The sequence below is a fragment of the Anopheles ziemanni genome, chromosome 2, assembly GCF_943734765.1.
Source record: "Anopheles ziemanni chromosome 2, idAnoZiCoDA_A2_x.2, whole genome shotgun sequence".
Taxonomy (NCBI): Eukaryota; Metazoa; Arthropoda; class Insecta; order Diptera; family Culicidae; genus Anopheles; species Anopheles ziemanni.
In genome coordinates this window covers 24,590,850-24,618,779 of record NC_080705.1, presented here as the reverse complement: position 1 = coordinate 24,618,779, position 27,930 = coordinate 24,590,850, and the positions used below count along the sequence as shown (strand labels likewise).

Sequence of the window (27,930 nt, the reverse complement as noted above, 5' to 3'; positions counted from 1 at the left end):
TGAGTAATTTTTCAAAGAGTTTTGTTGTATCGTTTTCAGTTTACCATTACTGTTTGCTCTACAAATTTTGATTATAATTTTTATTCGTACTGAAGTTGTTTACTGGATTAGTATGGTAAAGTCTCGATGCTTTATGTTGATTTCAATTCCACTGTAAAGATTCGACGCTTGGCCTAGTACAAGTAACAGCGGTAGTATGTTGTAGTGGTAGATAGTAGTTTGGTGGTTAGGATGAAAAGGATGATGCAAAGCTAAGTGATAGGAACCACACACGCATGCGCTTCCTATCCCGCTGACGGATCACCACAAAACTTTTCCGCCATCACCGTGAGCACGTGTTCAAATTTGGCATGGCGCTCCTCCGCCGGAACCAGCGCACCTTTGCTTCCCCAGAGGAATTTCATCTGAAACTCGGTCCTAAAACGAAGCGTTACGTCATTAGTGATAAGGAAAGGGTGTTCAGTGTGAAGACCATACAGGCCGGAACGTACTTGAACGCATCCTCCATCAGCGGATCGAGACGGCTCGTGTCCTGCAGGATGGTTTGAGCATTCTTTTTATAGAGGGATAGATTGCTGATAAAGCTGCGTGCTGCATCGAGGTGTGCGAAGAGAACCGAAAAGCCAAAGTCCTGATTGTTGGTTTCCCACGGCGTAACACAGCACGCAACCAGCGATGGACATGCGGACGTGGGATTTGCTGGAGAAATTAGTAAAAGGTCTAACGTAAGTGTCACGTACATTCGATCAGGATTGAGTTGAGTCTGTTACCGAAGACGTCGTTTATAGTGCGATCCTTAACCAGCACGTAGGGCAGTATGTGCGGGATGGTCGTGTTCGGTGCCTGCGGGTTTGAGCAATCGTTCATACTGTTCAGCGTTGGTCGTAGCTTCGCTTCGAAGTTGAATGCACTATCGGTGAACTTTTGGCGCAGCATATGCCAGGTCGATTCGAGTTTTTGAATCTATTAAAAAAAAGATGTTAGTGGTGAATCTTCGGTTGGCTTTGGAGTGCGTGTTGTGCGATGCGTACCTGTGGCATCGAGAGTCCCAGCATGATGGCACTGAACCCGAACAGGTTACCGAGGGCCGTTTTCGTTTCGACCGCAATCTGAATCCACTTGTTGAGGGTTTCCGCACGCTCAAGGTCACTCTGGCAGGTGAGGATAGTGACGGCCACCAGCAGCTTCATGCATTCGGTTCGCTCGATCAAATCGAGTCGGTACTGTTTACCCTGATCGAGCGTTATCAGCTCAAGCCCTGTACAGTTCAGTGGGTCGTCCTTTCGACTTTCGTCTTTCTCTGTAATGTGAAAGGATCAATTTGTTAAACATCAATCACACGAGCAAATACGACCACGAACCCACCTAATATCAATCCTATATCGACCCTCGTCAGATGGTTCGCAATGACGCGCGGTCCGGACTCGCACAGCATCATCCGGAAGGTGTTTAGCGTGCCACTGTCCAGCGGCTTGCAGTCACAAAACGGCAGCAGCAACGTGTTGAAATTTTCCAAATCGAACCGAGAAATCTGCTCGAAGCTCGGTATCTGCATCGCCAGCAGTGCTTCCTCGGCCGCCACCGGATCAATTTCCGCGTGCGATCGTAGCGTCACCGACGACAGGGAGGTCGGCATGAAGCGAGGATTTTTTAGTACCACTCCGCCAACCCCACGGTGCGGCAACGCTACCTCCTCCCCCGTGGCGGAACTCTGGGCCGAATCACCGGATCCATTGCCGGAGTCGGAACCACTCGGATGGTACGAGCCCATCCCTCCACGCCCTCCTCCGTGAACGCCGTGGCCACCCTGTACCGCGGATTGCGTATCGGAGTCCTTCATCGACTCGCGCCTCTGCAGCGTCCCTCCACCTGCGCCGCCACGGATCGGTTTCGGTGGTGGACTCGGTGGTTGCTCGTCGTCCTCCGCGAACTGTTTCTGCTCCAGGCACGGGCTCAGCGAGTGCTCGCTCGGTTCCTTGTTGATGCTGGATGCCCGCGAACTGAGTTTCCCGTGCGACGATCGCAGACTGGCCGAACGAGGTAACGATTGCGAGCTGCTCTTGAGCTGTGCCAACGTTCCCCCGGTGTCCGTCGAACAGGGGCGTGACAGGGTTTGCGATTTTACGACCCCATCAGCACTGGAACTCTTTTCTTCCCCCGCCAGCGGTCTCCCGTTGGTCGTGTCGGAGCTGTGTATGACCCCGTCCGCACTGTTGCACTTCTCGGTGGAATCGGCAAGCCGCGATGGTCTCGTGAGTCCCGGCGGTTTGCCTTCCGTGGCACCGTTCGTTGCGCTGCTGATGACTCCATCGCCACTGCTACTAAACTGCTGCTGTTGACCCCCTGCGCTCTGGCCCGCTTGTAGTGGGGTGAGCGATTGCGAGCGTTGCTTTTTGCTTGGCAACCGTGGCGGAGTTTCCCGTTTGGTCCGAGGTGGCGACGACATCGGGCTGCGGTACGAGTTCGTCTGCTGCGTATATGGGTTGTACCTGGGGCCGGGAAAGAAAAGATTGCATAAGAATCGGTGCCCTGTGTGAGGTTACATTGAGGTCAGTCTCAAACCTACCGAAAGCCCGGTGAAGACGGCACCGGCGAGGGTGAATTAAGTGGACTCGGTCCACGGATGCCGGCCATACCGACGGCATTCTGTGGACACTTTCCGGCGTAGAACGACAGCGGGTATGTTCGGTTGCACGGAAATTGAATTCTCGCTCCCGACGCAACCGATATAGCTTTGCCTGTTTACGTAGAATGGAAGAGAACGGGCATGGTTCGTAAGCAAAGCAGTGGGGAAAAAACCCACAACGCACTCACGCGTACGACAAACGTATCGGAACCTTACCGGAGCCTACGTAGAAGGTAATCAAATCAGGAACTGTGTCGTACGCGTCATCCTCGAACTGGTACTGTACTCGCTCGTATACGGTTTCGGGTTGCAGCAGCAGCTGTGGACGTAGAAAAGGATGAAATGGTAGAGAAAATGAAGAATGCAGCCATTTTCGGGGGTGTTAACGTGATAAACGTGCTGTCGACGCAAGTTTGCCCATCGCCCGTGATAAATGGTGTGGTATCATCGGGTTCAATGACGACGTGTGCGCCAAGTAATCAACCGCCGTCTAATGTCGTTTGCCGGTTCATCTTCCACTCGGTGGCAGAAGTGGTCCGTTCCACGGCAGTTCATTAATATCTGCTCTACCACGCTCTACCACTTTTCGCTCTCGACAAGCTCAAGTATGTAAAGCTACCCAGCGATGTGTTTAGGGCCTTCGACTCGACGCTTCATTTAGGCACCATGGGAGCAAGTAGTGCATTTTGGGATTACAGTTTTCGAACAACAAAATTGGAATAACAAGGAATTACATTTGAGAGACTGATACAAATTTGTCGCAGGATTTGTTTGTAGTGATTATATGAATTTTTGGGTTGCTATCTTTAAACATGTTTATCACTTGATCACTAGATACATGATTATAAAATAAATATAGTAAAGTCTTTAGGCCCCAACCCACATTATCCTATATCGACTCCGCTATGGAATTCTTTATTTTGTTAAAAAAAATATCATTTGGCCTCTTTTGTTTATCGATCTGCGCTCTGTGCCACCGGGCTGAACAGTACTCCATGGAGCATCATTTCCCGAGCATCCTTTTCAGAGCTTCTCCATTGGCTTATCGAACATCGTAACGAGAGAAAAAAACATCCTCATTGCGCGGCCTGGGAAGGAATGACTTTTGGTTCGTTAGGTTTCAAGTGATCGATCATAATGGTATTTTGATTCGCTTTGTACATTTTCTTCCTGGTTACGGTGCCAGTGAAACAGTGCTTCGTCGGTACCGAAGCGCGGAAAATGGGAACGTTCCCGGGATGTACATGGAAGACGTCCTCGTTCGGTAGAAGTATGCCGGCGAATCAATCATGCGCGATGGGGCATGGCTGAAGTCATAGTTGATGTACTGATAGAATTGATGTGAACAAAATCGAACGATGCATCGGAGAGATGCGGAAGACATCATGTTAATGATGGCTAAAGTCGTTCAAATCGATTTCCATTGTGCAAACCTGGGGGACAGCCTTTTAATTAACGTCTAGTGGTTCGTAGATTGAACGCTGCTCAATTATTGTCCTGAAATTAGATTCTTCTAGTTCAATTTCCTCTTTTGTGGTGAATATTTTCGAATGACTTCTAATAAAAGCATTGAAAAGATTATTTATAATGCTAGTATACTCAAAATATGTAGGCTTCCCAAAGAATTCAATGTTTTCCATTTCTTGTTTTTGTGCTCAACAACACTTTTTTTAAATCATTTCATTGTTTTGTTTTCATTTCTTTGTTGTTTTATTTTTAAAAATCTATTAATGATTAAAACTAGAGGGTTACGAGCTCGTGTTTTTTTATTACAAAAAAATCTTTTATCATAAAACATAGTCCTTTAAATGTTCTTGCGGAAATTAATGAATAAATACTTTGAGGAAGTAGAAATTTGTATAAAACATTAGAAGTGCCATGTGCTGTGATGTGCAGCTTAAGTAAAAAACACCTTCGCAAAGGAAAAGTATAAAATCTCTATAAATCATCTTCTACTTACAGTTCTAAAATCTGAGTAATTTTAATTTATTCAATTATCTATCTTTGGTACTACTTGTTTTATTTCTTTTTTTAAACTCCTTTCGATCATGAAAGCAAGCCAAACATCCAATTCAATTAATGCCCACTAGTCTGACTCCAAGAGAACACCAATTGAGATGTTCTTTTTTCGCGCAACCAAACTGCACAGTGACTGTGGTTCATCTTTAGCGTTCTTTGAGTGGAACCTTGGGTCCACGTTTAATTCTAGATGGGTGGAAAATACTGCGACAAGCACGAACAACCACAGTCGACTTATGACGGCGGTACACACAGTTCAAAACAAAGCCAAACGGGCTCGAGTGAGCTTACACTCTCATCTCATTTAGTGCCCTTCAAACGAACGCCTCGAGCAGCCTGTAATCTTGTGATGTTTTCTTATGTTTTTCCCACTCGAGTCCCGCTGGCTGCTGAGTGTTGCACCGCCACAATGCAGCCTGTGGAATTGTCGGTATAGTGGCAGCAACTGCACTGCTCAAGACTACCTCTTGTGCTTTTTCCTTACGTCTTCTCCAATGGAAAATGAAGGAAAACGTCGTTGAGCGAGTGCTATCGCAAGTGCAAAGTTCATTCAGGCACTAAAAACTTTCCCACGTGACGTTCGTGCTGCACTTGCGAATCGCCAGCATCTTCTAGTGCCTTTCTGGTCTTAGAGACCTCCGGGAGCGACCTCGGCGACCACCTGGAGAGCGTGAAGTGGAGCAGTGGGTGTGCGGTGAACAGTAAACTCCCAACCCGAACGGCCGAACCCTGCCGGGAAAATTACGATCTACGTGGACGCACACTGATGAAGCTGCCGTAAAATATGCTGTACGAGCACCGTCTGTTTGGGAGCACAGAAAAACTTCCCATGTAAGTCTCGAGTGCACTTTCTCACTCACACGCAGGGAGAAGGTAAACTTTCACCACCGCACTGTGCGGCATTATGCAAATTTATATACAGTTCTTCCTGATTTACAAAACTAGATGCTTTCAGACGGATTGGAAGCTTTTTCACGTCTTTTGTGATACTTTAACGATTCATGTACTTTTTGACACTAGAAATGTCTGGTAGTTGTTTCGTGACCAACATCGAAGAGCTGGTTTTGGAATAAGTTTTTGTAATAACTACGAAGTACGTTTTTAAGCGTTAAATGTTACAATTTATAGGTGGAAATTTAATGAAGTTTCATAATGTTTGAAACGACAAACAGCTTTATTCGAGCTCTTCAACTGCGCACAAACGCACGAATCAAGTTATAAGAAATTGGTATAATCACTTCGTGAGCATTCATTGTTCACTGCCAATTATTACAACAGATAATAATAGCTATTGTTTTTACAATTTTTATATACTGTATTTAGTTCTGATTACTGTTTATACTCTCAATACTAAAGCAACCCAAAAGAATGTTTTTATTCTCGATTTTATAGGAATGAATATTTCAGTCATTTCGTACATCATTTTCGATGCAATAATTTCATTTAAAAATTTTTGGCGAATTTAGTACCACACATCAATCAGAAAGATCGGTACTTTTACAGTTAAATATGCCTTCTTCTGTTTCTTATACTATTATGAGTATATAGTTGTCATCGGACAATTTTATTTACTTGTTATATCAACCATAACAATGTATGTCTGTACCATGATGATAACAAGTGTTTAAAAAAAATAGTTTACTGAAGCAAGTATTAAATTCCATGCGTTTAAATTTCTTTATAAATCGTCTAATATTGTTTTGATAGTGGTATTAACTTTTTCTCTAAAGATTGTGCCATTTTATAATCCTTAAATTATTTATAATATTGAAAAACCATTTTCATTGCCCCAAAAAAAAAGGCCAAATGCTCCTTTAGAGCACGAACATCTCTGAAAAACTCATAAAAATGCTGTGCAGCACAGGAAGGAAGGCAAAATTCTGATTATGTTTGCACCCGGAGCTCGACGAAGGAGGCGCCTGGTGTCTGGTCGCCAGGCAACCCACCGTCTTTTTACCAGACCAGACCGACTTACCTTGTTGATAACGAAGTGAAGCGTGGGTCCCTTGGTTCGGCACGTGAGCACGTAGTTGCCCGGCTGCGAGACGCAGTCGCGCACCAGGAAGTCGCCCTCCCTCTGCACGATCTCCTCCGCCCGCTGCCGCGGGATCGGCCCATGGTACCAGGCGTGCGATCGTAGGTCCCGCGAGTCCAGCGAGAGCTCCCACTCGAGGGCCTTCTTCAGTGCAACAGCTTCATTTCCGCCGTCCGGTGTTGTTGTTTCCTGCTTCCGCCGGGGAGGATGCCCATGGGTTTGGTGGAAAATTTTCGAGGTTTTCCATTGTGTGCCGGATTTTGCGTTCGCAAAGTGGCGAGGCAAACAGAAGACGAATTAATCAAAACGCCACGGACCAGCAGAGGAGGGCTAAATCGCTCGCCACGAAGAGGACGAGGACGAATGCTTACCATATCTAAAAGATCGCCACAGCTCTTACTCTGCTTGGTGTTTGCCGGCGACAGACATTCGTAGCTGTGGAATGGGATGGAAAGAAAAGCAGATTAATTTAATTAAACAGTATTCGTGCATTGTGTTCCAAATGGTGACGATGAGGATGGTGGAAGACTTCCGTCAGCAAAAAAAAAACGTCAATATCCAGTCCAAAGAATAGAGTAGGCATAAGATTAGGTTAAGTTAAGTTCGTACCGTTTTCGGTAACTCCCCTGGGTTTAATCAGTAAGAGCAACAAGCAACACACAGCATTTTGCAACAGCAGGACAGCAAAACCGGTAGGAAGGAAATGGATATTACCGTTGATGGGAACGTTTACTGAATTTTACTGTTTCGGCAAACGATTTTGTTTTTCTATTGGAAATCTCGAACGGTGGAAATCATTTCCATCCGTAGGAAAAGGAATATTAAGGTAAACACAATTGATTTTCTTTTCGTCTTTTTATGTACTTGTTGCCGATTGAAATTTTTTAAATTTCTCTTTTGGTGATTTGCCATTGCTCAATTTCAAAATTGAACCAAGCCTAATTTTTGCACAGTAAATTTGAAAAACATTCGTTTACAGCGCATTAGAACCAATGTTCAGTAAATCCCTCCTTCCACGAAGGTAGTCCATGGATCGAAACTATAAAAGCAATATCAATGTCAGGCTATATCTGCCTTGGTCGATTGGAGCGCAGATTCGTTGGCCTGTTTTTGATTACATCCTTTAACTCTGGCATGAGAAAAAAAGGACCACTTACAACCAACCAACCCACCAGCAGTCGTTGTGAGATCAATATTGACTTTCAACCATATAAGCGACAGACTGCCGTGAGCCCTTTCGACGGCAAAAAGACGGCGGGAAGATTCGTTCGCTTTATGCCAAAACCGGTGTTTTTTCCATCGATGGCAGGGAACCCCGGGTGCCATTTGCTTTTCGTACGAAACGTGTCATCATTGCAAGCGTTTGTTGGTGAGATGCATTTACCGTCGCTTTTTTTTATTTTTGGGTGTTGCCTGCACTTCGGTGCGATAAATCGAAACGAAACGATAGGTTCAATTTGAGAGGTAAATAAAGTTAACTGTCGGAAACGTTCGGAGTGCACATTCAATTAAACGTTCGTCCGGGCGGCCGGTGGGTGGGAGACTTGTGGCCCTCGGGGAGCATTTGAAGCTTGGTATGGGAGCACGATGAACCGTTGATTTTGGTGGGAATTGTAATGTTGTCGAGGCGAGTGTAGAACTGAAACTTCATCCCGCTGTCAAATAATACATACTTTCAACCGTGGCAAGAAAGGAAAGAATGTGTTCACTGAATTCGTTATTTTCCTTTTTGTCAACCCTTTTTCAGCGAAAGTTTGGTATTGCTATTCTTCTTTGGATGTTCGGGTTTTTTTCCCTCCATCACAAAAGACATCCTTTCGTAAAGCTTCCCGCATAGCAACGACGAGATCCGACGGTTGGAAATGCTCCGAAGGCTGTGACTCGTTTCCCCCCGGGGACCATGTTTGCCTTGTGGAAAGTCGAAAAGCGTCCGTCCGTGGCCGGCGTTCGTCCCCGGCAAGTGTCACCTTCTGTCCTGCGGCGCAGCAGAAGCGAACGAACACGGACGGGACAGATAAACAGACATTCCGTCGGGTGTCGTTTTATTGTCATTTTTTCCGCCTAGGCATCAATGCCACCCACACTGGCTGGAAGGACAGGACTGTGGTCGGTTGGCGTCCGCTGGCTTGGACCGGTCCGTCGTTAAAGTCTGACGTTCCAGGATGCTTATTTTTTGTGTTGCTCCTTGCTGTGGCCAGCAAATTGTTGCTCCACGGAAAAATGCGAGGGCGTAACTGGTTTATTTGAGAAATTGCCTCGGTAAAAACGGTTTACCGAAAGGCACTGTTTTATTTTTTCCTTATTATTGTTTTCATTGCATAACAGCCCCATGAGCTTACGGACAAACGTACATATGTACTGAGATATGTGACATGCATTTAGTGATGCGCTCCAGCATACGAACTGATTTGTTCCACCACCACCACCCGAGAGGGTGAGCAGCTTGGCGTTTTCCGGTTCTTTTGATCCTTCAAAGCCAGCTTCTCATCGTTCGGACGTGCAAATGATTACAGGACGCTCCGCATGAACGTCCTTGCCCAGACGAATGGCGCAACATCCCCGGTGGGAATGTAATTTTATGCTTCCGATGGTTTCCGTTGGGTGTGTGGTTTGGGCGTGTTGTTTGTGAGTGTATTGCCAATTAAGGAAAAGGTTGTCTCGACAGGTTTTGTGTTGGGAATTCGCTTTGATGAAGGGGTATCAGGTACGGAATGGCATCAGGTAGTTGCAACATACTTGCTTGATTTGAAAGCAAATACATTTCCAAGCGTCAGGAATTGGATGGCATGCAATCAAATTATGCTACGGGAACTTTTATCAACTCGGAATTATAAGTTTTTATCAGATATTTAGGAAAAGACACTTAAATTCAATCTGAACAACGTTGAAACTAGGAACAAAGCGGCGAACAGCAAATTAATTTTAATATTACTAGTTTTCCACTTTTGATTAAAAATTATGCTCATTCTGTAATACTAGAGCAATGGCAAAACAGTTGAATGACATTTTATTTCGAATTCCAATAATAAAACATAAATTGAATTCTACGGTGTCACAATTTAAACATCTTGCTTATTTTTTTATTATAAACAATTGCTACATAAAATTGCCTCTATTCGTCCTTAACAAGACATTTCAAAATGTTCGAATCCAATTATTTGATGATCAAAAACGCAATTGGACTATTTTCAAATAAGTTACAAACATAGGTGTTGAACAAAACACATAAGAATTTAGAGGCAAAAACCTCCTTTTCTTTTCTCTTGATAACCTGAAAAAATGCGATACGCATCATAATAATAAAGAAATGTTTGAATCATATCATGCAGTTGAATTCAATGCAACATTGCCCAAGAACCGTTCTGGACATGCTTGTTTCCGATTAACTTATATTGGAGAAACTCCGTAAAAGTCTGAGACGTTAGCCAAATGTTAAACACCCGAAGGATGGTTGTTGAAAATAATGGTCGGTACAACTTATGGCATAAAAATTGCATCCCGGGGGCACTTTATGTTCCGCTCCTTTCCTGGACAAAGCCTTATATCCTGCCCGCAAAGTACACAGAGAAAATTCTCGCTTCTAAACAAATAGCTGAAAAAGGACAACAACAAAATTTCCACCACGCTTACGATTGTTTTCCCGTATGCCGGCAGATAGTTGTTTGCCTAGCCTTTTCAAGTGCATTGTCGGTGTATGCACAGTAGCGAAACGACACAGCAGTGAGCGGTGACAATTTTCTTTTTTGTGTATCTCTCCATTATTCTTTGTCACCGTCTGCACCGTGGTTATCATCACGGCCAGACAATCGCCCGTTTCCAACGGCTGCGCATGGCGGAAAATCTTGTTAGTCGGCTGCCTGGAAGCGAATTCGAAATGAACTTTAAATTCCTTTCTATCATTCTGTTCATTTACAAACGTTACTTGCTTTAAAATAAACTGTTTTCATTTTTCCTCCTTATTCAACCTTTTTGATCCGCTATTTTCATATTCTTTTATCTTATTCATTTAAATAAAATATTACACTTTTATTAACCAGTGTTGTTGACATATAGTACAACAATACACAAAACAATACCAAAAACCCTAGCTATCTATTTTAACAATCTCAAATACTTAAAACAAAGCCTGGATTCGTAGACAAGACGAAAAAGAATGATCAGACACCTAACCACTCCCGGGGCGCAGACTTAAACGTCTTTACCAACACACAATCCAATTTTCTACCAGTTTGTTTCATGTTATTGTCCGAGCAATAATCGTTGTAAGGACCAACATACGGTTCGAATCGTCACGTTCATGGCTTCCCTTCTGGTACTGCTAGAAAAGGGTGTCCCCCAACCACAGGATAATCCTAAGCCGCAGACAGACGAAACCCGGTTCGCGGAGAGTGTGTGGGGGGCATGTTTTTCCGTGCTGCACTTTGCACCCAATGCGATAAAACCACAATCACACTGCACACACCTAAGGTTGCACCCCTTTTGGGTGGGAGAGGGAGGGGGGGAGTATTTGTGGTGACTTTTCGTAAAGCTGGAATCGAATACAATTTGCTTTTTCTTCAACACCTTCGGATACCAAAACCTTCTACCGCTCCAAGTGGGACGAACAATTGATGAATTTAAACTGAATTTTCTCCCCTCGCGCTCCGAAGTGGCTCGCGCTTTTCCGTTCCGCAACGAACAAATTGACCCCGGCAAACGATCAATCACCTCCATCAGGTGACGTGTCCAATTTACGTCGCCATATCACTTTTGGCTGCTGGTTTTTATGCCTAAATTATGCACCCTTCGGCTTTGTGCTGCCGGCTTGACAAGCAAGGATAACATCGCGTCGGTCGCAGAAGGTGCTTCCCTCCGATTGAAAACGCTTCCGGGGCCGCGCATATTCTCAGCGGCACGTGATCAAAGACTTGTCTAGTGTCTCCGACGTGAGAGTACTGCTCCTCTTCCCCCTGTCCCGTATCCGCGGCTGCGTTGAATTATTCATACACGAAAGCAGCCCACCCCCACCACTTGCTCCGTTTTACAGAACTCATTACGTGCAAAAGTTTGATAAATAAATCCCCGCTTCAGGCTTCCACGGTTCGGATCGACTTTTAGCGTGTCACCCCGGCGGAAAACGGGTGAATATAAACCCCGACGGATGCGGATCGGTCGGCGACCGAAGTCAACATCTGTCTGACGAGATGATGCGCCACGATGCATCAGACGGAATAAATTATGTGTGGAACCGATGTCAAGAGTAACGAATGGTTCCGTGGGAGACCTCAGACGGAAGGATCCTTTCCCAAAGGAGTGAATATATCGTGAAACTACCACGCGCCAGTGCAGTTCTGATAGCGCCGCTTATTGCATGTATCGTCTGCGCGTTCGATGTTTGGTGGCCGGAAAAGAAAAACCAAACCGTCGTGATTTGCTCCTTGCGTGTTTTCAATTTCAACTCAGCATTTGCACAAGCAAAACGGAGGAAAACCACGGTGGAAGTGTGCGGTAAGCTTTATTGATTTTTTATGCGCCCATTCAGAAATTCAACACAGATGGTGCGCAACCCTCGCTGTTGACGGATCTCGCGCGTATCGCGAGAAGCATCGTTTACGATGAAGATAAGGACATTATGAAGCATTAATAAAAATGGGGTTACGGCATAGTGGCAAGCACAAAAGCGCGGTCTCCCTTCTTGCCGATCTGACGAGTGCCATTCTCAACTTTGACCACCCATTTCTACTGCATTGCTATTAAAAATGCGTTTTATGTGTCGTCTTATTCAAACGAAATGATATGATTATAAACTCGACAGTATGATTTGAGATAATATTTAAATGCTGATTGAAAAAAAAGCGAGCAGAAGAATGAAAGAAGTAACACAGTTTTAAAATTTGTATAATAACATGGAGAAGGAAACATAAATGTGATTCCTATTTTCATTGGTAAACTTTTACGAATAAATCATCAATGTTAAGATTACTTCGGAGTAGCAATCAAGCTTCCACTGCGCTATGTACCTAGTTTCAAAATGTGCCGATATATTTATCCATTATTTCCACTCCGCGTTCGAAAACAAACAAAAGGGCTTCGTTTCGCTTTTCTTCCAGTTTTTGCATGACAAAAGTGCGATAGCACATCGCTTAATTTTACGTCAACCATCCGTAATAAGGCGCTTGATTTACGATTAAAGCAGGCCGACCAAGCAACAAGAAGCACTCAGCAATTTCCCATGAGATTTATTTGTGTTCGTGTACAACGGTTCTTCTTGTTTTTTCACCAGAGTGAAAACGGCCTGAACAACAATAACTCTCGAGTTGAAGCACCCGGTAGAGGGAATTATCATCGGGAATTGCTTATTTTATTCATGGTTTCACAGCAGCTTTGAATCGTGTGGTTTTTTGAAGATTGTCCACCGTGAGGAATTATTCTAGCCTCATGTTTTCTTTTGATGTTATGTTATTTGCGGTTCAATAGTTTAAAGCTGTTTGTTTTACTCAATTCTAAGCTCATTTTGGTTTCTACTTTAAAGAAAATGCATTCATCCGCGTTTATAATGTGTTTTTTTTCTTGTTCCAAAATCGTTTCGCACTGGATAAGGATACGCAAGACTCATGGTTTCCATTAGCAAACTGATTCATCATGCTCACCGTTTGATGCTGCAAGGTGCGAAAACTTCCATTTAATTCCTTTCGGCTTTCCCGACTGTTCTTACTGGCGCGAAACGAACCTTTCATCGTGAATCTTTCTCACCTTCACACAAGGATAAAATAAACAGAAAGGACGTACTGCACCAGACCGACGGTGCGATGACGATGATAAACGATGACGAATGAAAATTTTCCACGAATAGTGGTTTCCACCGCACGCCAGTTCTACGCTGTCAATTTTTTCTTTTCCCCGGTGAATGAAAATGCAATGCTCGCCGACCCGACGCGAGGGCAATCTTCAAGTGGTTACAATGAATTTTCATTTAATATTTATATCGGGGTCTTTTTATGAACCAAAGGGAAGGAGTGCTGTTGCTAAATTTCGATTCCCGGAAAAGGCCAGCTCTTGTTGGTGCCCTGATATCGACATGCACCACGCGTTGTGACAAGATCAGGCACATTTACATACTCGTGCCCACGATAGTCGCATGGAAAACCCACCGAATGGGCTAGAGGCGAACGAACACGATACGCCCCAGTTCAAGAAAATGCCGGGCTTAGGGATGAAAATGATGAATATGCTAAGCCTTTAGGGGGTGATTAAACCTTAATTGCCCTTTGCATAGGGTGAAAACTTTCGTGGAACGTTTATTTTGGGTCAATATGAGAAAGGTGATAGCTCTGGGAGTTTAAACGATAACGAACTTATTTAATTGTGTTATTTGTTCATCAACAATATCGCGGTGCTGAATAGTTTTTATTTATCTTAAGCACTTAAGTATGATTTTAACTAAAAATCGAATGTTTGTTCTAGGTAAAAGCCCAATTTACTAACCTTGTGTGTTTACCTCAACAATTTTTCCAGTAAATCATTGTGTTTTACCCTATGAACTGCTCTTTAATCTCAAAAGTACCATCAAGGGCCAAATAAAATTCGAGATCCTCATGCTAGGCATATTTATGCAGCGATACTATTATCGCTAATTTTCTATCCGCGACAACGCAAGGGGAATTGGGCACAATATGCTTGCATTAAAAACTACAGGGTAGCTCGTAAACAGAATTTGTAATTAATTTTATAACCTCCCTTAAGCTTACCGACCCTTGGTGGAGATCAAAACAAAATTGTTTTTCGAGGGAGAGACTCAAAACGCTGCCATAAAATAGAAGACTTTAGAAGACGTACATAACAAGTTTCAAGGCGATTCGTTCTCCCTTTTGGAAGCAATTTCGATTGTGAAGTCCTCTCAACCACTATACACCATAGTAAATTTGACATACAATTTGATTTCATAGATGGCACACATGAGTTCTACAAACTTGCCTTGAAGAATTGAATTACGAAAAAATCGCAATCTCACCAAACTCTGATTTTATAATTGCAGGGTATAACATTTTCTATGAAGTGACATCATTATGCAAAGGTTTGCCGAGCTCCGAAAGCTACTTCAGTAAAAATACACCTATAGAAAAATAACTCTCTCCTGCACATTTAAGAATTTTCACATAATTGCCCCAGGGCTGATACCATGTCCTGCAGGAAAATGAATCTGTTTTAAAGACAACCTGAAGGGAAACGGAACCCAACAAAATCCATACCCTCACATCTACGTAATATGGACAAAAAAAAACGCCTGTCGGGCGCCAGGAAACCTATTACTACATCTCGTCTGTCCTACCAGTGCAGATCTTTTTTGTCTTCGGGCGAAATGGTGAATGCTCCGAAGGAAATCTGCACCCTGCAAAAGGTAAAGCCGTTCGAGAGTTTTCCGTGCCTCCCTGGAATGGTGGATAAATGGAAGGATTTTATTTTAATATCACCCTCGCCCACCCATAAGAAGCTGCCGTTCGCTTTGCAACATGGCTTCATTTTGGCCATTTTCCACATTCAAAGAAAAGAAAACCAAACCAAAGAGAGCCGGTGCTGCATAATGATTGCTTTTCGTGTCAGTATCAAAGGAGATCAACGAAGGAGGCTGTTCGTGAGGAAAAGAAAACTTTGCACTTGTGGAAAAAAAAGGCCACAACCAATCGTACCGCCATGATAGTTTGCGATGATGTGTGCGGTTTGGATTGAAAAACTTTAGCGTTGGCCGGTTTTCAATTTCGCACATTCTCCAACAGGCCGTTGCCGTAGGCTTTCCCTGTGCGGTAAAGGGAATGCGAATGCAATGGTTCTGGAGGGGGAGACAAAATGCCAGCGGTGTCTGATAACCGGGACGCGAGTCATTGCTGGCGAAAAAAGGACAGCAGGATGCTGTCAGGATGTTGCATCCGGTTGCCTTTTAAAAAACATCCATTTCCTACAACGGATACGAAGGGTGCCATTTGTTTGGGTGATGGTTTTGCGCTCGTGATAAAACTGATCCCTAGCATATTTTTGATATTTTCCTACCATTCGTGAAGGGGTAAATCGTCATCATACCCTCAACTGTACCCCATGACAACGCGCTGACCGGTCGACCCTATGCTGACGATGTGAAATGTTATCAAACAGAGACCTAATCCTAATCTCTCAAACTCGCTCTACTGGTTGATGCGTCCAGTGATCCATCCCCGTTAGGCGTCCTCATGGCAACGTTTTAATTAATGTCTAATGGAACTAAATATCAATTTGACTCCCAAAACCGAGCCACAACCACGAGAAACGCAATTATTGTGCAATGTACGACCACAGCAGGACCTCCAGTACGGGCGATTTTATCGATCGCGATTGCTCTCCGGGATCCTGGCAGGATTCGAGACGCCATCGCCGAAGTGAATCATGCTTCCGGAAACCCATCCACGGTGGTTGGAGGGAGGGAACTCGGCTGCACACCACACTAAACTATCTCCCCGACATCAGGGGGTGTACGTGTGCATGTTTGTGTGCGCAAAGGACATATTCCGGTCTTGACATCCTGTGGGCTGCGTGTCGAGTGAAACGAGTGGAGTTTGTCGTCGGTAGGGTGAGCTCAGGCCGCATGATGTACGCTCGTTTTAAGCGAGTTCCGCTGCACGATAATGAATTCAATTACCACCTTTGTTTACATCGTTTTCCTCTTTTTGCCATAATTCAATCACTCAATTGCAATTGCGCTTTACTTGCGTCATTTACTTCGCTACCGGATTATTTTACTTCTCTATGGTACACCTTTATATTTTAGACATCGCAAGCCACGATTGTATTTATAATTGGAAAATTTCAATTATAGTTAAGCTCTTTTCTCTTGACACATACCTGTCATAAGTGACATGATAATACACAACCAATATTTCGTTTAAACAGAAAGTTATAGAGTTTTGTAGGTAGACCCAGCGTTTTTGGTTGGTGTTTAATTTCAATTTCCATATTTTAGCAAAATAATATAAATCCTCAGAGGTTTTATTTTGCGGAAGTTCGCGAGTAAAAAAAAGTAGTTACGATTAAACTTTATCTTACCACACGCAAAACTAACGGAAAACAAAACCGATAGCTACTGTTTAGTGTGTTCTTTTCAAAATAAAATTTATCCTTATTACGATTGAAGTAAGCAACGTTACTTGTCATGTAGATAACAAATATAAAAAAAACTTTCTAAAAACATAAACGTCTGAAATAAAATTTACCAAACGTTACGGGTCATGTAGATAACAAAACTAGTATTTAGTAGTTTTTAATAAAATATACTTCTAAACGAAAATATCAGACATAACTGAGCTTCTACCAATCTATTTAGCATTGTTGTACGAACAAAGCTGGTAAGTTGGAATTACGATTGGATGAGCCTCAAAACACACGACACTTTCGGGTCCATTTTAATCCCTCGGGCCTTGGAAAAGGCAGCGGTTTGCGTTCAGGTAATTTTGTACCGTCCTCACGTCCAACCGGCTCTCATTAGGTGTGTTACCTCGGTACCCAAAACAGTAATTAACCTTTCGCCATTCAGTCGTTTGCCGTTTGACCGCTTCCTGTCGCCGGTTTTGGCTTGACCACCTCCAAATGATCGTTACAACGGTCTCCGGTAATACGAGCATGGGAAGTATGCGCATTCTTTCTTTTAAGTAGGGGCAATAAAGTAAACTAACACAGGTATCGACACGATGTCATTAAGTCCGATTCCCGTGGAAAGATATGCCCGAAGAATGTGCCAGATAAAATGAACTTCGTTGCGTCGGTGAAAAGCGATTGAATTCTAATTACAATTTCATTAAAAATCGCGCTAAAGAAAGGGGGGGGGGGGGGCGAATGTAAATAAACAAACCCTCGAAAAAAAAGCTAAACATCAGCGGACAAACAAACACACATACGCATCCCCACTTGTTCGGCCTCCAACACTTTTGGGGCGGTAGCTATGGAAAATGCCGACTTTTCCTCCTGAAGACGGGGCTTGGCGAGAGTATTATTATTCCTTCACACGATGGAGACAACATTTGCAGGAGTACAACAACAAGGACCAGCCTTTTTCCATCTCCCGCTCACGCCAATCGAAAGTATTCTCTTTAGTTCTCTACACAACACGGCCGTTGTTTGGGGGATTTTCCTCTCTTGTGAGGAAAATGAGTTCCCCCGGGCACATTTGCAAACTCATTGTCGCAGACTTTATTTTCCTTTCTGTAAATACTACTGTAAACTGTCCCTGTGGTTTCTCTCGCATACGGTCTGATTTTTTCCTGCTTTGTTAATTTCGTTTATATGTTGTTACAATAAACCATTCTCTTGGCAGCTTTCTCTCTTTCTTACATTCTCTCTCTCTCTCTCCTCCAATTTTTCCATTGATAAATCGACGTGACAAGAAAATAGATCACCTCACGGTAAATCATACAATTATGATCTCCAAGCCACCCCAGGATCTCTGAAGGAAAACTTGAAAGTACGAAAATCCGCTCGTGCATAATTTTCCTACGATAGAATGGTACATTTGCTACACTCCCACGCACGCACGCATACACACTCACATTGCAGCTCGATAGCAGTCGGAACTCAGCCGTGCATGTTGTGGTCCGCTCCGGGAAGGGTGTATCCTTTTTAGCTGGAGCTGGAATCGATGCACTGGTTTGTGATTTCCATACCTGGCAGTTTTGTTAGTTTTCCGTTCGAACCAGAAGTGATGTTGCCTCGGTTTTTCCTCGTGTTTATTTTACAGATATAATATACCACAACTATCTAGTTGCTGCACCACAAAGTTGTTCACAACGATACGACCCGATATGACCCGTTTGCTTCAACTTTCGATCACAGACACAACATAACACAGAAAAACACACCCTTTTTCTCGCTAGGATTCGGGCGCGTACCAGAGACGTCCGAATGGAAAGGATCTTCACTGTGAAGGGAAAAGCCTTTCATCCGCTTCCAGAGCTCGAGCGGAAAACACTAAATTGGTGTCACTAGGCACAACCCGTGAACTAGCTCCTCGATTCACTCTAGGGCTCCGGAGATAGCACAAAACCACTCAACGGCACATCACATGACGCTGGACCTGCATGAAGCTGCATCGGAAAATTCGCACAAACAAACTTTACATAGCATTCGGCTGCACGGGGCTGCAAAGGGCAGGGCAAAATCGGGAGGTTTTCACCAGCACCTACACCTTCGCGAAGCGACAGGAAAACAGAAGGGGAAGTGGAGTGAGCAAATAAAACTACACGCCCGGCCGCAGTTCGATCATCCGAACGCAGGAAGATTCAACACTGGACTGAATGGTTCCGTCTGCAGCAAGTTGTTCGAGACTGCCCGCCGAGAGAACGAGAGCAGGGAAGAGAAAGAGTGGCTGTGTGCGAAAGAAAATGAGCGACTCACAGGAAAAGGAAAGTGAGCGAAAAACACCGATGAGAATGGAAAGTATCCTCGGTTTATCCTGGCACAAACAAACGTTGGTGCGAACAGTGTCTCTCCAACGGGCAGGAAATGGAAACGGAAATGGCAGTAGTGGTTGGTGGAAAAACACACTCGGCAAACAATGAACGGTTGAGTGTCCTGGCCCGGTACGGTTGCCAAGGGAATCTGGCAGGCGAAGGACGTGGCTCTCCCGTATGCTCCACGATAAGCGTTTGATAAGAGGTCCTTTTTTCGTACGAGCATGTGGCCGCCCTCCGACGTAGTACTATGACGGCCAGTGAATGTTTGCTCTCCTGCAAAGTTGTTTTTTTTTTCGAGCAGCCGGCAAGTGGCAAGTCCTACTACTACGGCCACTACCACAACCGTACGCCAGATTCATTCATTACGCGGCTTGAAAGCGGCGAACCCCGGGAGGCTCAAGAGGATAGATAGAGCGTACAGCAGGAGAAAAAGGATACTATTTGTGGATACGGAGTTTTTGTTTCCCCGAAAGAGAAAATGAAAACAGACCAACAGTAAAGTTGTTCTGCTCCTCAAGGATCCCTTCTCACAACGTCACAACGAAATATGACCAAAAACCTGGCGGAAAACAGACGACGAGAAGTACGCAATACCACACAAATAAAAATCCCCTCCAGGATGTTTTTCCTTTCTTATCCCTTTTTAGTTTTTTTCCGCCCTTGCATGTTGCATTAAACCGAGCGAAGGCTCAATCATGATTTATGTGCACCCTCCTCGAGCGGCCTGCCTCCCGCTGCCGCTGGGAAAAACGGAGGGTTTGGGTTCCTTCCGGAACACGCTTTCTGCCTATTGTGTACGGCGCCCTTGTGCTTATCTGTGTGCTGCCGGTAGGGGAGAGAAAATTGTATGTACGAAATGTTTGCGTCGTCAAGTACGAGAGGGTTTAACAAAAAGATACAGGGAATCTTAAGGTGAGTGTGTATAGTGCTTGCTGTTGTGATTACAGTTGTTAATTACGGGCGGTAAAAGTGAATCGTGAATTTTAAATAAAATAGGGTGAAACCTACACAGTAATATCCATTGTTGGCTAGTAATAAATGGTCTACCAGATAAATATGGATATTCAAACATGAAATTAGATATCCAAAATTTCAAAATAAAATAAACAAGTTGTAGGCCGTAAGCAAATTGTAATTTTTGTCTACATTGTTGTAATTTTCCATAGGGTAGTTGTAATATTGTTCTATACTGTGTTACCGGTTCGATAAACCATTCAAAATAAACACTCATGAAATATACAAAAACTGCACTTTCAAAAGATATAGTAGACAAAAAGCGCATGCGTATTATAAATCGTAAGGCATTATGTAGTGTAATGGACCTTTCAACAAATTTGTGTACTGCTTTATGAACTGATCTAAGTTGATATCAGTTGAGATAAAATGTACAACTATTAAAACTAAATGTAAAGCCATAGCGTAAAACGTTCAAAAATCATAGCTTATTCAAAACCAGTATATTTAGATAAATTCAACTTAGATCAGTTCAGTAGATTTCAACTAATTTCTTTTATTGTACTAAAAGACTTTTGATTTCAACAAAAAATATAAGAAATAACGAAAAAAAATGATTTCAAAGCACTCTAAAAGGAAAATGTTACGATTCCGTGGTTCTTCCTAAAATCCAGACTTTGTGTCCGAGACCACGTTATACAGCTTTGCCTGTGTTTCGTTAGCCGAGACGCAAACCCATAGAAACTGACAGCCTTTTCTGAGGGGATCTGGGATTTATCTGTGTTCGTCTGTTTATTTTTTCTAATTTTCTTAGAAGAGTAACAAACACAACAAGTATTTTTGAAACTCGAAGTTAAATGTTTCAACCGGTATCTTTTTAACATTTTCCAAATTTTCTAGAAAATACTTCGAGCCCGTAGTAGATTATGGCAAGGATGAAGCTTTAAAGCTTTCAAAATATCCTTACGAGGGATCATATTTACAATTTCCCGGGAAACTATTTTCCACCTGCTTTTTGTTCCATTTGAACGTGTCACTCGTTTTACTTCATTTTTAAGAGGTTTTCCGTCTGCGTTACCGTCTTAAATATTGTTAAAAATCTACGACCCTTTAGGAGAACAAACTATTTTGCCTACTCACATGCTTTCCGTTTCGGCCAACGTGCTTGCCGTGTGGTTGCTTCTGGCTCCATCCACCGCCACGCTGTGCCGCAGCAACGCCCTTTTGTGCTGATGCACTCCATCCGTTCCATTCCGTTGGTTTGCCTTTGAGTTGGACTCTGCGAAAGTAAACATAGAAACTGGTTACAGAAAACAATAACGCACCTCCGTACGGAATTAAGTGTTTGCAAGCAGCGTCTTTAAGCATCGACCGACTGCGCCTCGGTGACAGTGGGCACGATAGAGCTGCCCTTCAGCGGCTAAGTCTAGAAAAATATGCCCTCTTACGTGAAATGGGAACACAGCAAAACGAGCCCAGCACACACTTCTGCTGACGGCGCAAACTTTTACGCATGGCACTTCAAGAAAACCGCTCCCCGCAAGGCACCAGAACGGATCGAAACTGTCTGCTTTGAAACCGCGAGCAAAGCACTGTGGGGATTTAAATTTCCTTCGCCGTGCCAACCGCGTCGATGGCGGACAGTGTGTGTCTGTCGAGCGATCGAGAAACAGTTGATACAGCTGTGATAAAATTCTCACCCGATCAGTCGTACGAGCGATGAATTGCATACTGTGCAGATGGATCTTCACCGCTCGTTACTCGTTGTAGTGTGCAGCTTTTGTGTTTAGAAACTGGCAAGGGGTACCATTCTTAGGTCAAATTTGAAATGCAAGTTTCTTTGCTTTGCAATTCAAGTGGTTTAAATTACTTGATTTATTCTTCGTTTTGTGTGAGGCAGCAACGTATGTCATTTTTGTTCTCTCTATTTCTAAGTGTCGTAATCATGTTTACTCTCTTAGGTTCGCCTTTAGTATGCTAAAAAATTGAATTATTTACCATCAGCAAGCAATTTCCTCTTGTTTATCTTTTTTAATGCCTTTTCAATGCATTTCTCAACAAGTTTTCGATATTGAATTGAATCTATAAGAAATTGAATTATTTACTATCAGTAAGCAATTTCCTGTTGTTTGCCTTTTTCAATGCTTTAAAATAGTATTTCCCTAAAAAATTACTTTTTTTTATTTATAATAGTATGTTGCCAATAATCTGGCGGTGATAAAGATAATACTACCAGACTTCTTTTAAGAAGATATAAACTATTACATGTATGCGAAGTTGAGCATAAAAAAGCAAAATTAATATAGTCAGTTATTAACCAACAAATCGGTTTCTAAACTACAATCTTGGCCAACACGAAAGGGAACCCGTTGGAACATGTGAAACGATATTACTTTACATAACTGCTATTTACTGAACACTTCCTTTTTGTCACACCTTTATTTGCATACTGTAACAGAATAATCTAATTTGCGAAACATTTCCTTTTACATTTTATTCCTGCACCAGAAACCCATTTACCGTAAATCAGGCTCATTAATAATTTTCTCTCTCCCTCTTGAGACTGTGTAGGGCTTTCGCCCGTTTGGTCCATATGGACATGGTCTGGCACACACACACACACACACTCAGATACCGTCACCAGCATATCAGCCGTGGCAGCATCCGCGTGATTTGTTGGTCCACGGAGGCCACCCCTTTTTTCCGCTCGCTCATCACGCCCGTTATCGCGAGCAAAAGCGGCGGTAATTTATGCACCTCGTTCGTCGTCGCCAGGTACGTCGACGATGTCCGTCATGCAGATAAATTATCGCTTGCAAAACCCGTGCCCCGTGCCGTGTACCACCACCGAAACCTTATCTTACCTCCATATTCTTTCTCTCCAACAGGTCAATTATAAATGGATGGAAAGCCGGGACGGGGTGGGGAGAAAAATATGTATTTCCAAAATGTAACAAACCACAAGACACATGTTTCTCGTTGTGGCCTCGCAGAAAGCGAGCTTAGCAAGTAACAAATTGCCGGGCAAAAATAAAACAAGGGCACCAGCCAAGATGATCTCGGTGCGAGAAAAATTACTGGCTCACTGGAGCCTTCCCATAACTTCAAGCAACCGTGGCTGGTGAGCTTTGAACTCGCAGAAAGAGCTTCCCGACGACGGTTGGGGCAGATGAGGCTTGGAAGATTACAGTTTAATCTACTTTCGAAAATCTCCGACCGTGTCCCGTTCCGAGGTTTGAGTGTTCTTGTGGATGCTCAGCTCCAGCTTTCTTTCCCGAGAAATGGATCTTATCGGGTCTGCTCTGTTATCATGGCAAATACTTCTTCGTGCTGTGTCCCGTACTCGGGACACGTAGCGCCATTAAATTATCTCATTTTATCGCCGTCGAGAAGGGTCTACTCTCTAAACACACACATAGCAGGATGTATAAACACGCAAGATCAAACGGGGCATGGGCTGGTCGTAAGCCTCGATGCTGTTAAATTTGTTGATTCATTCGCTTGATTGGAAGATTACTTACAAACGTACTTAACATTCAAGAGAAAAAATCGAGCGATACTAAAATGTCCCAAAATGGCTTACCTTGTACCAGCTTTTCGCGAAGGGCCACGAGGCTACTGACGATTCGCGCCCGGTGGGCATTGTTCCGGATGCCAAGCTTCTTGATGTCCGCCTCGGTGAGAAACAGCAACTCCTCCACACCGTTGAACGATTTAAATTTGTCTGCCGAAAAAAAATATCGTTGGCCGTTGAACATCGCTAAAGTCGGAAAGGCACACACATTTTCTTTCGGCTGATTTTTCCTACCTCCATACTCGGCCAAGTCCAACCGCTGCAACCATTCCGCCGTCTCCATGTGCGGCAGCGAGGTGATGACCAGGGCGGCATGCTTCTTCCGGCGGCTGGCCGTGCCGAACTTGTAGCTCCAGGAAATGCCTTCGAAAGCGGAGAGCATACTTTGAGAACGGAACAGCGGCATCGGGAGTGTGTTTCACTGATTGCACCTCCAACTGGAGACCACCTTTCTTAATTTTTTGTTGTTTTAGTTTCGTCTATTTCTTCTATTGGCACGGAGGCATTAAACACAACACAGCACCCCCAAAAAAACACGTGCCACTCTTGACACACGTTTCGGAGTGTGTAGGACGTGTCGAAATTAGCACGCACGCACCCAGCGGCATACAATCGGACGATTGTTCAACGAAACCGGAACAACGGTTGTTGTTGATAGACACTCGTGTTTCTTAACCACCATATGCATGTACAATTGAGCGATCGTCTGCGAAGTGTAATTATTCTCAACAAAACCTACTACAAAAAGAATGCCACAAGGTTATAATTTTAAGACTTATTATTTATACGTGCTTCTAGAAGGAATTGATGAAGGCAAAAACACATTCATTTCCGGTACACTTTTTCACGCGAAACATTCTTGTATAATCTTGCGCAATTATGGGCTAGGGCAGGGTTCGGTAAGCTTTGTTTTCGCGGAGGTTTGATTTACGACAAATCTCATGTAGGAGAAGTCGGATTTCTTAAATTTGTGATAAGAACCTCATCCGATAACAAATTTGCTGTTTGAATTAGAGTACATACATTTTATTTGATGCACTTAAATTGTAAGTTTTTGCGTTCAACCGGTTAGACCACATTTTGTTTATTTGCTTTTGCTTTTATTGGAATTAAACTGATTTAAATTGATTATCAACAACCTCAAATACAGACTCGAAACAAACTCTAAATATTAAGGAATAGTTTTTTACAGATAAATTAAACTTTTTTCGTTCAGAAAAATTGTACTGAAATAACTCTTCCGGTTTTAGAAATGCCAAAATAGAATTCTATCCGTGAATCAGAGTTTAAGCATCCCTAAGCCTGCCTAGCCTCAATTCACGTAACCGGCCAAACAACCAAACTTTAAGACATTAGAACCCCATCCTAGTAGACTTTTTAAAACATGTTGAAAGTAATGTTCTATCACATATTATTTTTTAATAGCTTTATCAACTGCCTTCTTCAATAGAAACTTCAACACATGAGCACACAATGAATAAGTGTGAACCAACGTTGTTTTTCAAGCAATCGTGGAGGTACAGAATTTTTCACACTCCAATGGCACTTGCACTAATCGGTCACGCGATTTCGGACGCTGCTCTGCCATGGCGAAAAGTCTTCGCCTCTATTGATGAAGGATGCTGTTAAAAAGAATGATTCTTGGAAACGGCCAATACCGAGCAGATTTCCAAAGATGCCCTTTCGGGCGTAACATACACCTTTTACGGATCGTCTTCCCGTTGCAGTTTTCTCACAGCGTGTGATACGGAATATCCATATATCATCTCCTTCCGGCGAGGTTCATAAGCTCCGACTTATTTTACTCGACTCTCCCCAGGTGTGATTTATGCGAATGCATAAAGTTTTCGATTTAATAGTTTGACGTAAGCGATTTTGTTAATACAACCACAAACAGTGCGCGCGGTTTGTGATAACGCACCGGGCAGCATCTGTTCAACCGAACTGTCAATTCGCCGGTTATCAGCAGATCGAGCTTCTATTTCCTTCGCGCGTAGGTGGAATTTAGCGATAAGAAAAGCAGTGAATCGATAAGCCTTGATTTCTGCAATACCGGTTGGCATGGACAAAGCTGGTAGCCTAACGACTGATAACCATGGTGCCAAGGCCTTTGAATACATCCACAGGCATTCCAACAAATACAGTTTTATCAAAGAAACTGTGATGGTAAAAATATATAATACATTCTACGAACCTATAAATGCGCAATATACAAAACCACGACAACTACTTGTTTGGTTTTGATGTACAAAAATCTTACGAAACATTTCATTTGAAAACAATCATATTTGTAGTATGTTGTGTTTGTGAATATGAATTGCGGAAAAAAATCCAAGTTTATTAACATATAATCATGGTCTTGTAATATTATGATGAGTGTACTATTGTGAATTAGCACTTTATATTCCGTTGAATCTTTTACAAGCAAATTCAACTGTTCCGCATCACTTTCCGAAATTTGATAATATTTTTACTTGGACGTGTTTGTCTAAAACTCCCTACGAGCTTTCATAACTACAGCGACTAACTAATTTGGACAGCTGTATCTCACATTCCATCAAATGAAAACTAATTTATATTTACAGTACACGACCGATCAATATCGCACTCTTCCGTGAATCTGTCGATTTCAAAGGAAGAGGATCGTTGTTTTCGCTGTTAATTCGCGGCACTTCCAGCAGCATAAAGTCGCACCGATCTGCTGGTTCACAAACAGCATAGTAGGGACATGCACATGCCGGTCTGTGTGGTCGCTTTCGCTTTCTGTTTGCAAAAACGTGCAACCGCTTGCATAGCAAAGTTCCAATCACCATTCTCACGCACGCATATTTCGCTGTTCGCCCGTCGCAGTGATTAATTTAAATTATTCACTTCTTCTCATCGGGCGTTTACGTTATGCTCCGCTTTAGACACGATCTGCTGGACGTTGCTACGAGAACGGGGGGTTCGATCGCAATGTGTTTTTACTCCTGAACGATGTTTCTGCTCATGTGCATGATTTTATGAGATGTTTTTTTTTTAGTTCCTGGTCTTATTTTACTCTTGAACAGGGAGTGCTGCATTGAGTTGAGCTGGTCAGGCAACCACTGGGTTCGGCTTCTACTGTCGATGGCGTCACATTCCTCGGCCATACGATGGGTTAATTTCGCGGTCGGTGCAGGTGCAAGAGCTGCCCCGATTGCGTATGCAGGCCGGTTCGCGTGCATATCATATTTGAGCCGCACTCGTTTTAATTACCGTGCGGTAGAACAACGTCGACACCGGAGGGACAGAAATGTGACCAAAGGTACGCTTGTATGGTCGTATGGACATGGTTTCATTTAGAGAAATTTAAAATGTAAATCCATCGAATTCACTTAAAACCATCCATATTTGAACATTTTTTGATAGTATTCCAATTGAAATATGACTGTTTGAAGGAATGTCAATGTTTGAAGAAACATAAAAACAAATTAGTTTTTTCTTGTTGCATATCCAATTTTCCTCTGCACTTTATCATCGTAAACGAACGAATCAGGATATTTTCAATAATATTGTTGTTGTTTTAATGTTTCTACGTTCCCTCCAAAATTCGTTCTACATACACAAGGGTTAACTATCTCCTTCAAACGCAATTCCACTCGCAACAAAAACTCTTTCCGCTTAAGCTATGCTGTTGTTTAATTTACATATTTGTTTCCCCTTTTCCCGCCATCACCCTCCTGTGCATTGCACCAAAAGGTGGCCAACTTCCATTCGCACACAGTTAAAAGCTATCAGAGTTTAAAACGAAACTGATTATGAGCGTGGCGTAAGGCAATCAGCCGGATAATTAAGATAAATGGAGCCGATATGCTGCCAGCCCCCGGAGCCCAGCTCCCGGGACGAACCCCGGGGACTTCAGCTCGCCGTGTGCAATCGGTGTGAAATCTTAGACGAGACTCGCCTCAAGAACGCTACCATCAGCAGTATGGCGAACCACACCAACCAATGTGCAACGGGGTTGCATTTTGCATACGGGAAAGTGTAATATCACCGGCGAGGGGGTGGCGCACTGGCGCGTTCTTTCCCTTCTCGTAAGTCGCAAATGGGATTAAGTAAATTTTTATTCCCAGGACCGGTTTGGCAAGTTTCGCGAAGCTAATTTCACTAAACAGACGGAAAACTAATTAACGCTTACGAGGTGGTATCGTGCACGAAGGACTTGATTCGTTTTATTTTTGTACTTAGTTATCTTCCACATTGACTTACTCTGAGACCGTCGTTTATCCAGTTTGCTCGTGGTTTTCCCCAT

At 43.3% G+C, this 27,930-nt stretch overlaps 1 protein-coding gene across 1 annotated transcript; it reads right to left on the bottom strand.

Annotated features, from left to right (window-relative positions):
- Positions 1-284: 284 nt before the first annotated feature.
- LOC131281509 (breast cancer anti-estrogen resistance protein 3 homolog) lies at positions 285-27,930 on the bottom strand. The gene is made up of 13 exons (XM_058310843.1): positions 27,888-27,930; positions 23,892-24,020; positions 23,667-23,807; positions 21,224-21,362; positions 7,052-7,115; positions 6,621-6,869; positions 2,843-2,945; positions 2,567-2,738; positions 1,366-2,489; positions 1,032-1,300; positions 771-963; positions 492-699; positions 285-417 (listed from the first exon to the last, which is right to left on the bottom strand). Exons 1-13 carry the CDS (start codon positions 27,928-27,930, stop codon positions 285-287), a joined length of 2,967 nt encoding a protein of 988 aa, XP_058166826.1.

Coding starts and splice junctions, on each gene's coding strand:
- LOC131281509 (XM_058310843.1), bottom strand. CDS start 27,930: ATGGGGAAAACCACGAGCAAACTGGATAAACGACGGTCTCAGA. Junction 21,363..23,666: donor TCGCGAAAAGCTGGTACAAG/GTAAGCCATTTT, acceptor TTACTTTCGCAG/AGTCCAACTCAAAGGCAAAC. Junction 1,301..1,365: donor CGATATAGGATTGATATTAG/GTGGGTTCGTGG, acceptor TTCACATTACAG/AGAAAGACGAAAGTCGAAAG.